The 14478-nt window shown below is 49.0% G+C and overlaps 1 protein-coding gene across 1 annotated transcript in view; it reads right to left on the reverse strand.

Annotated features, from left to right (window-relative positions):
• PLXNA4 (plexin A4) overlaps positions 1-14478 on the reverse strand; it is a 425973-nt gene that overhangs the window by 154760 nt on the left and 256735 nt on the right. Inside the window, exon 4 of the mRNA XM_081284948.1 lies at positions 2103-2234. Coding sequence (XP_081141074.1) covers positions 2103-2234 — 132 coding nt within the window. The remainder of the gene's footprint in view (positions 1-2102; positions 2235-14478) is intronic.

A 14478-nucleotide genomic window follows, 5' to 3' on the forward strand; every position in this document is an offset into this window, starting at 1 on the left:
CCTTCCCAAGCTATGGATTGTCCAGAACCTTGGTGCAGCCTCTGCTTGGCTCCAAACACAGTCTGGAAAATCCTATTGCAGTGTCACAAACACAAGAGCCTCTCCATTCATCAAGCACTTACTCTGGGCGGGCCTTGGTTCTCAGCTTATTATACGTATTATCTCACTTGATTCCTGGAACAGCACTGTCTGGTATGATTAGTACCTTCACATGACAGTAGAGGAGGCTGACTCTTCAAGACACCCAAGACCTTACTTAGCAAGTGGTAGAGCTTAGTGAATGGTAGACTCATGCTCAGATATTCTGATGCCAAGACCAGTGCATGTAACCACTACCAGTGAATCTGCAACCCAGTGGACACCAGTATTGGCCCCAATGATGAGGCCTTGGGGTCACAATTTGCCATCCCCACCTCTGTAAGGAGCAGCTTTAGAAGGAATGAATGCCCTGGCTCTCTACGTTCCCGCCTCCCTTTCCTCTCCAATATTCCAAAGCCCAGAGCTCCCACCATGCCTCACTGCCAAGCCTGAGTGGGTACTGACTGGACCACCAAGGAGGAGGAGGAGCTGGCTGAGAACAAAGGCAGGCAAGGACAGGTGGGGCTGTCAGGGGCAGCGGACAATTACATCATCAGCTTATATTTCCCGTCTTTGGAAGTCCTTCCATATTTTAAGTCTCGGGTTGGCAAGAAATCCTGAAATGTTCAGTGCTTGGGCAATCTCGGGTCTTTTCTGAAGGATTCATTTCACCAAGGAAAGCTGCTTCCCCTCAGCTCCTAGGGCCTTGGAGGCAGGTAAGGAGTGGGGAGTGGGAATCTCATTTTCAAAAGTAAGGCATGGGGACAAAGAGAGAGTCTCGTCTGCAGTGGCCGACTCCATCGCAGACACCCCCACTCCCATCCCAAGCCATGGCAGCTTCCATAAGAGCACCACAATGGGTCCCTGTGTGGCTGACGCTGGGAGACTGGGAGTCCCACACCAAGAGAAGATGTCATCGTGCTCTTAGGGAGGGTGGAGCTGCTGTGGGCTGCCCAGGCATAATGCACAAGTCCTGTGGGTGGCATAATGTGGAATTCATCTCCCCTACTCTGCAGAGAGGGGACAGGCAGGACAATCCAGACTCTGTCAGCAAGGTCCTCCAGAGAGTTCAGGCCACGCTAATGAAGATGAATCAGAGGGAGATCTGTCTCCCAGGGCTGCTGCCTCTGCCCCTCAGAGCCAACACATCCATATTCATGGGCTGGAAGGACCAGGCCCAGGGATGGCCCATTCATCACAGAGAAGATGGGGCAGAGGTATGGCCGTGCCGACCCACGCCTGGGGTGGGTTGAGTATTGTGGGGTGAAATAATCGGGCATGAATTAGGGGACTCCTGGAAATATCCTCAGCTAGATGGTATTTCCAGAGGATCTCTTCCTCCACCTGCTGCAGACACAACTCCTGGTCTGAGCGCAGGGACCCCTGAGAAAGATAGTGCTCAACTGAGTCTCAGAACAAAGCCCCACCTTTCTATTTCCTGCTCAGCTTCCACCAACAAGAATCCCTGTGCCCTATCTGTTCTTGGTTTGGCTTCATGGAATCTTCTGGAGGTTCCACAGGGGATCACTGGCACACACGAAGGCTCAGAGCACATCCTGCATCTCGTCCTTTCAGTACACACTCTGGTTTTAGTAAACTTCTTTCCTCTGTGTGCTTCTCTAACTCGGCTCTTATGGCAATAAATCATTGCCCATCTCAGGCCTTCAGGATCAAGGGAGGCGACTTTGGTAGGAGATCATCCTCCAGGGAAATCTGGACCAAGAACATGGGCATCGATACCAGGTTTCTTCAAAGGAGAGTAAATGTCGGCCTTGAACTTAGACACACCATTATTTTGAAGTCAGTAGATTTCTTCTAGACTCCTGGATATTTTGATATTTTAAATGTTTTATTCCCTGTTATCGCACACCTGCTTCAGTCCCCAGGCAGTGTATGGAAAGGATACTCATTGACCCAAATAAATCAAATCACCTTTCTGCTGCTGGTTCCTGTGGGTTTCCACTGAGCCACAGGCTGGTACTTAGTGGCAAGACAAATGTCAAGCAGAGCCCAAAGAGCCTTACCTGCCTTTCTGACATGATGTAGAGCTGCTCATGATCCTTGGAGAAGGCCATGTCACGGAGGACCGGGCCAGGTTCTACCACCTGCACTGTCTCATACTGCAGGGCATTGCCCCTGGGCCCATCCACCCGGATCTGCAGGAAGAAAAAGAGCAAAACCAATATGAGAACAGGCACCATGACTGCCCACAGCCCAGCTTCAGTCCAGAGACCTTCCAACAGCCAAAGGACAGTCAGTGAGCTCTGCCACCACAGAGCTCAGAGGCCAAAGCCAAGCCCATTGTGGCATCCTGAAGGGCATGTCCCAGGGAAGGGGAGGGGAGAGACCTAGCTGGGCTTCAGCAAGAACCTGGTCTTGTTCTCTCCTGTTCCTTGTGCCTTGCTGAAGTCTTAGAGCCCTTGCTGGTTTTGGGAAATAAAGGGTGGGCTGGTATGGGGTGGGGTGGTCTAGGGATTGGGTGAACAGCTCAGCGTTGAGGCTGCCTCAGATCAGAGTACCATCCTGCATCCATTGTATCCCAGAAATTCCCATTATGCACTTTCATTTAAAAATATTAATATGTAACTTTTAATCCCTCCTGTGATCAAGGAGAAAAAGTTATTGAGTGGGGGGACACATTGATGACAACTGGTCACAGTTACCCAAAAGTCCGATGGCTCTTTCTGCGGAGTTCACCAGCCTCTGATAGCTGAGGCAGTTGGTTTTCGTGTTTGACTTTAGTTTGTTCCAGGATTTGGTTGATTGGTTTTTCTTTGTTTGTTTTTTCCTTTTCAGCATTATTTTTAAGCTCCCTAGATATCAGGTGCTAAGAGGTGGCTTTGTACATATTCCTTATTGATATGATCCCCTCAAACCTGTGTGCTTAGTGCTCATTTGTCATGGCTTACACAGCCCCTGTCACATCTAAACCACCTTCTCCCACCTTCTGGGCGGGACTGAACCTACTCTCTGCTCCAAGAGTTGTTCTTGATGAGCAGAAACAAATCAGCTTAATCTCACTCTCTCACCATAGTGATGGAGAGAAAATTGACTCAACCCATCAACAGGTGTGATCAGAAGAGACTTTTGGAACCAGGGAATGTCAGACACAGAGATGGGAAAACATATTGGCCCTTGATAATGTCCTGACCCCCAGAATCCAAATAACTCCAAAGCCTGCCCATTGTCTGAACTTGGTTGTTTCTTAAAATATTTCCTTATTGTTTATTCCTAAATCAATTCAAAGGCTTAATATCACATCAAAATCTTAGCTGATAAATTGATATTGTATACAGAAAATGAGACCCAGGTACATTAAACAGTTGCCTAGAGCTATGATATCTGCAGGTGGAATTAGAATCCAGGTCTGACTGTGAAGTCCCTGTTTATAAGAGAGGCCTTGTTCCTGGGGCTGAGGGTAGTTCAAGGTAGGTCCCGGTGGGGCCATCCAAAGGCAGGGGGGCTAAGGTCAGGATCTGCCTCTGGTCTCTTCAATTCCAGAGACGTTCACTAGTCACCCCTAATATTGATGCTCGAACTCTTGTGCTTGACAAATATTTATTTTAAAAATGAACAAATAAATGAATAAGCTTAGGACTTTGCTAATTTCAGATTAAGCTCATGAAAATAATAGCAATGAAAACCGGAAAAAGAATTGAAGAGAGATTTAGCTCTGAAAATCAAAATGCCTTGGATTCCCAGAGTCCTCGCTCTGTGCCCATTCCCAAGCCACCAGATGTCCACACCAGCCAGGACATTTCTTAATCTGAGTGAAATGAGAGTTCGTGCAAAACCAATTGGGATTACCACCCAAGTCTGACCGTGTGGTGATGACCTTGGCCCCTGGCCCAGTCAAGCTTCAGCCCCAGCTGGGAGGTGCCCCGGGGTGGGAGCAGAGAGTGATACTGAGTGCCTGGCTGCTCTCCAGTCCCCTTGGCCGCCAGCAGGATTGGGCTCCCATAGGGAATGCTGGCGGAACTAAGCCCCATCCAGCGCCCTTGGTCTGATCCCCAAAGTAAATTAGATTCAGTGCCTGAGTGGTCTTCTTATCATTTGGTTCCAACTTCCCTGCTCCCTCAGGTGAGGTGAAAGTACTGGACATAGTGGACATTAGCGGAAGTTGGTGACCAGGGGCAGGGACAGAAGGGTGGGCGAGGGAAGGAACAGGAGACACCCATGGGGTGAGTTTTCACAGCCTGGCCTACTGGTCCCCACCATCCACCCTCCGCCAGAGGGTGAAAACAACCAGGAAGGTGTTTCTCCCCCCCCCCCTCCCCCAACCACAGCTTTCCACAAAACAGAAAGGAAAGCTTTCATGTGTCGGTTTCCTGAAAGAATCTCACAAGGACATGGGGAAAAGGAGTTTATTATGTAATCTGCTGAATATTTGATGGGCAATCCTAAAATTCAGGTAGAATGGACAAGCTGCAGGCTTTGGGGCCCCTATATGGATAAAGGACAAGAATTGTTCTTTATTAAATGGCTACTACGAATCAGGCATTTACATCTCACAAGTTCCTAAAGTGAGCACGCATATCACCCATTGCAGGCAAGGCACAAGAGAGGTGAAATGACCCGTCCAAGGTCACACATCTAGTGAAAGGCAATCCCGGATCCACACCAAGTTCCATTTGATTTCAGCATCTGCGAGTTTACACGCTACGCCAACACACGTCCTGAACCAGGTCCTGTTGGTTATGTAAATCTGCATCCTCTCAAGCAGTCAAAGTGGTTGATGTTAAACAAACATCACTCTGAGGGGTGGAGGAGGAACCAAGTCTTTATCCACTGCAGTTCTTTTGGGAGAGGAACATGCATATGAATGAAGATGCTGTTGTAAATTTTCAAAATAATGAGCCCTTATATTTTTTGTTTTATATACTTTGCAAATTCATAAATAACACTGTCTCATCTGATGGTTATGAAATTTTTATGATGTTGACTGCCGGCATAAACCTTCTCATTTTACTGATGAAGCAACGGAGACAGGACTTGTTCTTGCCCAAACTTCAATAGTAAACCAGTATCAGACAGGACTAGAACCCAGTTCTCCCATTTGCTAGCTCAGCTTTGGCTCTTAGCTATTTAGATGATCCAAAAGCCTTTGACAAGGTTCCACATGAACAGGTATTTAAAAATAATGAGTCTCTGTGGGACTTGGGGCAGTTTGGCCAAGGAAAGAGAAGCAATTGAGACAGGAAAGACACATTTCTGTGTGGAGAAGTAGAGCTGAGCACTCTCCCAACACTATTGTCTTACTTAATACTTTTTATAAAATGGTCTAGAGGAGAGAGCAAAAAAAAAAAAAAAATTGCAGAGGATTTTGAGCTTTGAAGCCCAACAATGCACATAAACTATAGAAAGTTGTCCACCCTGGATGGGGCTGATCGTCAAGAAGGAGTTGACACAGGAGCAGGTAGATAGTCCTGGAACTGTGGGTCTCATGGGGCGGATGTCATGCCTGTCACATTCCCTGAGACATAATTGGTTCTCAATAAATAGTTACTAGTAAGTGAAAAATAACCACATTCTTCCAGCATGTTGATGGGCTCTGAGATGCTAGATATAATCAAGATAAGACACAGGATCAAGGAAAGGGACTTCAGTATCATTATTTTCTATTCCTCTTATTCCCAGGGAGTCAACAAATGTTAGGCAATATTCTGATGGGATTTTCAGGGACAAACAGACCAATGGAATCATCATCCTGGCCAAGTTCACTTCCAATATCACATTTGGTCTGCACCTCAGAAGGTAGCAACATGCTCCAGGCTAGGACAACAGCCCAGACCAGAAATAAAAAGTTGAGAGTAGAGGTGGAAGGAAACCATTAACCAATGTCCATGTTTCAGTCAGGAATGGGGAGGCCACCCCCAAGGGCTGTGAGGCAGCAGCCTAAACAAATGTCTGTTATTTGACACAACGTAGGTGATATGTGTGGATCACCTAAGCAGTGAGAAAAGATTAAAGCAGAAATTGATGATTTTTTTGAAGGTAGAAAATGTAAAGAGACCAATTGTGGGTTATGAATGTAAATATGTGTGTTTTAAAGATGTTGTAAATTTCCAAAGTTGACACCCAGGGGGTAACCACATCCCAACCCTGCAAGCCCCTTAACAGAATGACACACCACACACTCATTTATCATCTGCCATGCATTTGTTGAATGCCTGGCTTCATACCCATGAGGCCTGGTGACAAACTCTATGACAGAGAGTTGTTCAAAGACCTCTGTTTGTTCTCTCCAGGAGCCCTGGCTGACTGACTGGGAGTCAATAGGTATGATGTGCCCAGCCCCAAGTAAGGCCAGTGGGCAGGGAGGATCCATACACCATATAACAACGGGCCACCAATATGGCACCTGAGGGAGCTTAACCAATAAGACACATAGTGGGTAACATTGGATTTACTCAAAAGCTACCTTAGGAGTCAAAAATCTCCCAGGACACTAAGAAGAGTGACCCATCAGAAGTAACAAAATTAGTGGTAGTAACATCCTGATAGGAGAGAAACAGTGAAAATAGGAACAAGAGTCTTAGGAGGGGAAGTCTTTCTTCAGCACTGTCCTGAGAAGGGAGTGTGAACGGAGCAGACCTGAATGGCAGTGTGGTCTCCGTGGCAGGGAATGGTGCCCCTCTAGGTCTTGCTTGAGCCCTAGTGGAATGTTCTAGAGTAGTATAGGTATATGTGAGCCACAAATGTGGGTCACATATGTCATTTGAAATTTTCTAGTAGAAAAAGAGATGGGTAAAATTGATTTTCACAATTATCTTGTCTAACCGGTTGTGCCCTAAATATGATGTTAACAAGTATACAAATATGCAAGTGTAAAATTATCAATGGGATATTTTACTTTCTTTTCCTCATACTAAATCATTAAAACCTGGCATGTGCTTTGCATGTACGACATCTCAACTGGGTCTTACAATGTGGCTGCTGGCCACCATATTGGATGGCACTGTTCTAGACCATTCTCTTCCCAGTATTCTGATTCTATACTCACCAATCAACCTGGCTAAGAATTTGACTTGGTGACTCTCCTCCTGGGGATGCCTCAGTGGAAACTTTGCCCAACTCCCCATCTTTACCACAGCATACTGGTGTCTCCCACCGACCCTCCATCTACAGCATAACGCAGTGTGTCTCACCATCCTCATGCTTTTGAAGCTCATGGGATACATGCACAAGTCAGCAGCAAGGTCCCTGCTCTGCCAAGCAAGTCAGAAAACTCAGCTGCATGGACCTGGTTCTAATCTTGCACTTGCCAGGCTCACTGATCATTTCCGCTCCTTCTGGGGCTCCTGCACAGCAGGTCCCCAGTACCCTGAGTGGCAGTCAAAATACTAACAGCTGCTCACAGGTGAGGACCAGCCAGTCACACAGTTGCTGTGGGAGCAGATTCTTGGAGTCTCCCAGCTGCCCCGAGTACCATTGCTAGGGAGAATGTAGAGGTGGGGGGACAACTAGATGGTGGAGGGCATGCAGTGCCTGGGGACAGCAGCTAACTACCAATTAATATTACCTGGTGAGGCCACGCTAGGACTTCACAATTGTGCATCATCCTGGCTCACCCAGCCAGAGCCCTCATTATAGCGCTGAGTGTGCATTGCACATTCCTTACACACAGTTTCACAGAGACACACAGACGTGCTAGCTGGGTATCTGGGCTTCTCCTCTCGTCTTCCCCAGCCAGTCCGTCTCTATCTGAGGAGCTTCCTAGGCAGCCAGCCCCTTCCCTCCAGCCCCTCTGGCCCCCTGCCCATCCACCCGTCAGTGTAACACCTATCTCCATCCCTGGCATGGTGAGTCCCTGCGTTGCCAGGCAGACTGCTATTAAAACATCAGCAGGGTGGCCTCCGCAAAGGTCAGCCATCCAGGGAGCTCCTGGCAGCTGCTTGTTTGTTTATTGGAACATTATCTGGGCCGGGCTGTTTATTTACATCCATTGAAGGATTGAACAATAAATATCATCTCCCAGTAGCAGGCAGATGCTTGCACTAGAGCGTTCTGGCTGCTGTCTTGCTTGGAATAATCTCCCTAATGAGCAAACAGTACTATTTATCTCTAAAGATTCAGGCCACCCCTGACCTCCCCTTTTCTTCTCTCTGCACGTCGCCTGAAACTGCCCCATCCCAGTCTACACCTGCAAGGTTTCTGGGCTGGGGCCAGGTATAATAAGATCCTCACCTTCTTAGGGTTTTTCCTGAAAGGCAGGGAAATAAAGGTGGAACTGGAGATAGACAAGGAGCCGGTTAAACTATCAGGCTTGTCTCAGGGCCATTCTGAATTCTCCACGTAGACCCTTAAACCTCAAATGCAGAGGCATGAGGCAAACCAGCAGGTGGTTGGGATGAGAGAACATCCAGGCCTCCCTCATGGGGATGGGGTAGTAGGGCTTGTGCAAAGACACACCCCACATTGGAGGGGCAGAGCTATTGTTGGCCCTCCAAAGTGCCCAGCATGTGAAGGGACTTTTGTGCAATGAAATGCAAACCCACTAGTTTGCAGAATGGAGACCTTGTCCGGCAGACAGGCCTGGGTGAGCTGCCTGAGGAGGGGCCAGGGACCCAGGCTCAGCTCCTTCTCCCAGAAACCTTGCCTGTGTGACTTCAGCTGTCTTAGCTATCTTAGCCTTAACCTGGCTCTCATGGAGGCACAAGTAGTTGAGGGCCCTTGGTGAGGTACCAATGACGAAGACCACCCCCTAACCTGTGATGCTCTCAGGAGACACATGTGAGCTATTTGGATCCTGCATATGTAGTTTATTCCATTGGCTCCCAGAGGATCTAAGTGATATAGCCATGGTCACTGTCCCTTAGCATCTTACTACACAAACCCCAAAGAAGCAGGCAGAAGGACCAATTAGCACACCAGAAGCAGGCACACAGTAGGTGCTTGTTTATGGCATGAATGTGCACGCGTGCGTGCGTACACACACACATTTGTTCTCTCTGGATCTGAAGATGAGGCCATGCCTCAGACTCTAGGACTGTCGCTGTGTAATTCCATGACAGAGTGATACCAGGCAGGAGATTCAACTGTGGGATGAAGCCTGAGCATCTTGGCAGCTGGCTGGCTGGGGGCTAAACGTGGTGGGAAGTGTCCCCTTCACTTTCTCTGTTTCCCTGTGGAGACATTGCCTAGTTTCTACGGTGGTGGACAAGATGACCTGGAGTTCCTATCAGACTGAGGGGATGCAAGTGTACCCCCCGCCAAGGGGGCGGTTCCCTCATGACCCATGTCCTCATTCGTTGCCAATATTCCCCAAATCAAAAACCAAGCACATCTGAGAAGAAAATATCAATCAAAATTATCTTGAATTTCTCAGAGCTTTTTTTTCTCTAAATCACCAGTCCCCCCCCCCCCCCGCCCCAGCACACTTCCAATCCCCCTTGGCTGGTTCTCTTTCTTTTCCTAAGCACCTGTCACCTTCTTATATTCTTTATAATATATGGAATTTATCATGGTTGTTGTGTGACTGCCCTCCACCACACACACTAGAATGCAAAATCTACAAGGGCAGAAATTCTTCTATACTTATCCCTTGAACCATGCCGCGGAGCAGATGCTCAAATACGTGTTGACTGACTGAAAGCCTCATCAGCATCTTCATTTGTTCTCAGGACTCAAGGTTCCCCTATAGAACTAAACAGGGATGTTCCATGTGGAAGACTCAGGGGCAGCACAGAGTTGGAACCGCTCCACCCAGCCCACCCAGGTCCCGCAGCTGCAGTACCCTGTTTTTTGATCAGGGTGGACTCTGCTACACATGGTAGCTGTGCCTTCCTGCCCTGAGTCGCGGGTTTGCAAGGTGCACCCAGACCTGGCTTCCGTGCATATGCTGCTTAAGCTGCCCCAGAACAGAACGATGAAGGCGCTTTGTTTTAATTTCCTGATTCTAGCCAGGAGAAAGAGGATGCAAAAGGAAGAGCAAGACTGTAAACAGCAATTAATTAGACAGGCACTGTGTGTGCGCAAATCTGGTGCCATGTTACCAAACATTGCCGGGACAATGAGTCCCTCTGGGTCTCCCGTTACACACATTCACAAAGCTGAACCATGATTCCTAAGCTGCCTTTAAGACTTCAACGCCCAAATCAATGAAATCAGGGACAACGGCTTCCAGACCTCCCCTACCTGCTCCAGTGGTAGACAAAGAACAGGGAAACGTCCAGAAGACAGTGATGCTGAAGAAATCAAAAGGAAAGCCAACATGATTGATTTGAAGCAAGGACCAGAAGCAGTTCAGACCCTCACATTTCAGTTGCAGAGTTTAAACAGCCCCTCTGGTTGCCCCTGCTCAGAGACACTCTGGGGATTTGCATGCTGGAGTTATAGGTTTGAAACTTTGGTGGGTCAACCACCTTGAGCCCTAAGGCACCACTTATTAATGTCACTTATACCTCAAAACCTTGGCTGGCCATTCCTTGTGCTCCAAAAAGGAGCCTGGACAGATTGTTCCCACTCCTAGGAAAGCGAGAACAAATGACTAGAGAACCATGCCACGGGGCTTCACCTGCATTGGCTCCTCCTGGAGCTAATCCACTTTACAAAAGACCAGACAGCAAGCCTTTAAGCCCAAGGCACAGCATGGATTCTGACTCCAACTGGTGTTGTCTGAGACAATCTACTAAAGTTTTCCAAGGATCACTTGAAAAACAGAAATAATAGTAACAGTAATGCTTCGTTGTTGTTGATACTGTATGTGATAATGATAATGTCCCAGGGGTCTGAAATGCCTTGCAGAGTGAGGGGTAACTTTGACTTTCCATGAGTGTTAGCAGTTAGTACTATTAAAATGAATGCGTCTCCGTGATCCCCATCCATACCCATGAGGAGCTGCAGCCTTCTGGGAGAGGTTAGAAGATGTGGCTCACAGACTGAAAGGCAACATCTGACCAGGTTATCTAAGGGGACTGGAAAGAGAGAAAGGACCCATGGCTCAACTCTGGGCTATCTGAAGTGGAGTAGAAAAGGGTCATCTTGGGACAGAGAGCAGGGGAACACGCACTGAAGAGTCTGTAACCATGGATGGGCCGAGCAGATTGGAACTCCACCAACATGGACCCAGAGACCTTGGCTCAGCTGGTCCAGCGCTGCCAGAACTGTCCAGGAGACTGAGTCTCGTTGAACTCTGCAGGGACTCAGGAAACCGACTACTTTGTGGAGGACCATGAAAGCAGCTTATGCCTGTGGTTAGACAAAGCAGAAGTGGGAAGCCACACCCTGGCCTCAGCAAGAAGAGAGGCATCTCGGGGAGGCCAGAGCTGAGTCAGGGCTGGCCAGGCACTGCGGAGGAGCAGGCCCTGCTTCCTAAAGGGGGCAGTGACCTGGGTGGGGTCAGCACAGAGATGTGGGCAGAGAATCAGGACCCCATCCCTCATCCACACGCCTCCATTGCCTCCTTCTATAATGTTGACAAGCCACGCTCTTCTCTGCCCTCCCTCATAGGTAGGGGGCTACCTTCCCCCAGCAGGGTCAGCATTTCTTTTCTGCTGGACTTGAGGCCTCCTGCAGTGGTATCAGCAGCTGGACTAGAATGGAAAAAAAAAAAATCCCTATCCATCTGGAGGCCTCAAGAAAATAAAAGTGGAGCTGGGCACAGTGGCGCACACCTGTAATCCCACTGGCTGGGGAGGCTGAGGCAGGAGGATTGCGAAGTTCAAAGCCAGCTTCAACAAAAGTGAGGTGCTAAGCAACTCAATGAGGCCCTGTCTCTAAATTAAATACAAAATAGGGCTGGGGATGTGGCTCAGTGGTGGAGTGCCCCTGAGTTCAATCCCCAGTACCCCCTTCCAAAAAAAAAAAAAAAAGAAAAACCCATGCACACACACAAACAAAAAAATAAAAGTGAAGAGAGCACCGGGGACACATGGACTGTTGCCTGAGCAGTTTCACTGTTCTTGGGAATCTGAAATGGTCAGGCCCTGACTCAGAAGACAAACGCTTCCAACACGGAGCTGGGCAGGGGCAGACTCAGTAATTATGTCTCGACCAGACAAGGAGAGTGGGCCTGCCTGGGTTTCATCCCAGGCTCAGAAGCAGCATCAGCTCCCCCACCCCCTCACAGGCTGGACCTTACCAGTCGGCATGGGCTTCTGCTCCTCCAGGCCCTAAGGCCCAACAGGCGGCTCTCCCAGGGTCCCGAGGGCAGCCTCTGGGCTGATTTCCCCTCCTCATCCCACCAGCTCCGCCTGCAGCTCTTCCTTTGCATATCTCCACGGTCATCCCCAAGGGGGTCCCCACCAGAGCCAAGGCTCCTCTTGGCCCCTCACCTTCCACCTCTTCAGCCTGACGACACTGACCGCTGGGGCGTGGCAGCGCGGTCCCCAGCTGAGCCTCCACCTGGCTTGCCCTCTGTGTCAGGCCAGTGCCTTCCCTGCTTCCCAGGACTCTGTGGGTCCTCAGGTCTGTTCCCAGGTCTCGTCCCCCTTTTCCTTTCCGTCATTTTCCTCTTGGCTCTGTTCAATCTGCCCACGTCCATGAGTCCCCTGAAGATGTCCCAGCTACTCCCCAAGGCCTTTCTCCGTAACACCTCCTCGTGTCTCTCCACCCATGTTCCATGTGCAGTCACTTAAAGCTGTCACATGCTTTGACTGGCCCTGAAGCCCTCGTTCTCTCTCCTCTCATGTTTTGAGTATATTTTGTGGCTAATACCATGGGGTCAATATTTCTAGGGCAGGGCTGTGGCATGGGGCTTAAGACGAAGCAGTGGAGCCAGCCAGCCCTGTCCCTTGCTCTGGGGACAATGACTGTTTGCAATCTCAGGCAGGATGTGTCAGGTTTGTTTGGTGTCCTCAGCTGAAGTAAGGGACTCAGAACTCCCAGCTCAGAGCTGTTGTAAGACTCCATCCAGCATGAAATGCTCTTAGTCAAGTGTCCGGAACACACTACCATGTGTGTTCATGTGTTCAGTACATGTGTCTGTGAGTTGCAGTTGGTTAATAGGGAGTGTGCTCCGTTAGTTAGTATGAAGATAGAGAAGAATTAACCGGATGTTGACGGTAATGGAGTGGTCTCCCAGCAAGGCCCCAACACCTTGCTTCATAGATGTTTGGTAGAATACACAGAAACACGTGAACTCTATTAATACTGGGAAAAGCTCAAAGGGTCCCAGAATCCTCAGACATGCCCAGAGACTCTCTCCCAAGCTTCCCTCCCTTTGATATCCTCTCCTAGAGGACCACTGGTCCCCCTAACAGCAGCAGCAGCAGCAGCAGCAGCCTAGATGGTTCCCATCCTCAGATACTGATCGGAGCTATCTGTGGGAAGTGCCAGGGGACCCAGCATTGCTCAGTCCCTAGGCACTGTTTGGCCATTTTCTTGATAAATAAATAACCCAGGGAACGTCAGACAAGTGTGTATCACCTCAACATCTGCTCTCAGTGATGAGCTCGGCTGCAGGTCTTTCCCCACAGCCTCATCAAGCTGTTGGGGCGTCAGCCCTTCCGTGGAGCACTGAGTCTGCCTTCCAGGGACAGATGTGTGTATGTGTCTGTGTAACAAAAAAACAGCCTATGTTGACTCAGTGTGACGGATGGAGGTGCAGGCTTCCCCAAAGGGGGAACTCCCCAAAAAAGGATAAGGAACCTCCTTCCTTCATCCCAGGGAGCAAAGGCACCACCCCAGGGAAGCACATTGTCCAGATAGAGACCCCAGCTTCTGGCTGAATGACTGAGGGTGGCTTTGAGCTGCCATTAGATTTGCTACGCTTTGGAGTAGACAGGGAGTTTTGCTTACTCGTCATCTCTATTAGGATTTCAAAGCAGCCCTGACTCCCAGGCTACCCAGGTTATTTTTGTGCATGTGTCTAAAGCAAGGTGAGAAGTCAGCATGAGATGCAAGACTCATCGCTAGGACCCAGCTCAGGCATGACTGAGAGTGGATGTCTCCTCTGCTATCTCCCTGGATGGAGTCAACGCCTCCTGCATACTGTGAATGCAACTCCAGGGCACCTGCTGATGTCACCCATCCTGCATGGGGACATGAGGTTCTAAAGGGCTCCCTTGCCTTTCTCCCACACCTGGGTTCTTCATGAGTACAGGACTATGTCCAGTCTATCTTCCCTGAGCTCACAAAATAGGCACATGGTGTCTCAGATTGAAGCTGCCATTTTCTGGCTTCAAACCTCTAGTCAGCAACAACACGCACAGAAGTAGGCATCATTGTGGGCCATCGAATATCCATTCCTGGAGCTTCTTTGAGGAATGGGCCTCATTCAGTGCCATTTCACAGACCACCAAGTGTGACTTCGTGCTTCCTCTCCCCATCCTATTCCCGCACATCTTGCCCAGAAGTCACTGAGCACATCTCACTTTTTGAAATTGCAACCACCCTGGGAAAGAAACATTTGGAACCATCACGAATGAGCACCCAGGAATTCATGAGGCCGGAAGGGTG

The sequence above is a fragment of the Spermophilus citellus genome (assembly GCF_964194105.1).
Source record: "Spermophilus citellus genome assembly, chromosome: 3".
Lineage (NCBI taxonomy): Eukaryota > Metazoa > Chordata > Mammalia > Rodentia > Sciuridae > Spermophilus > Spermophilus citellus.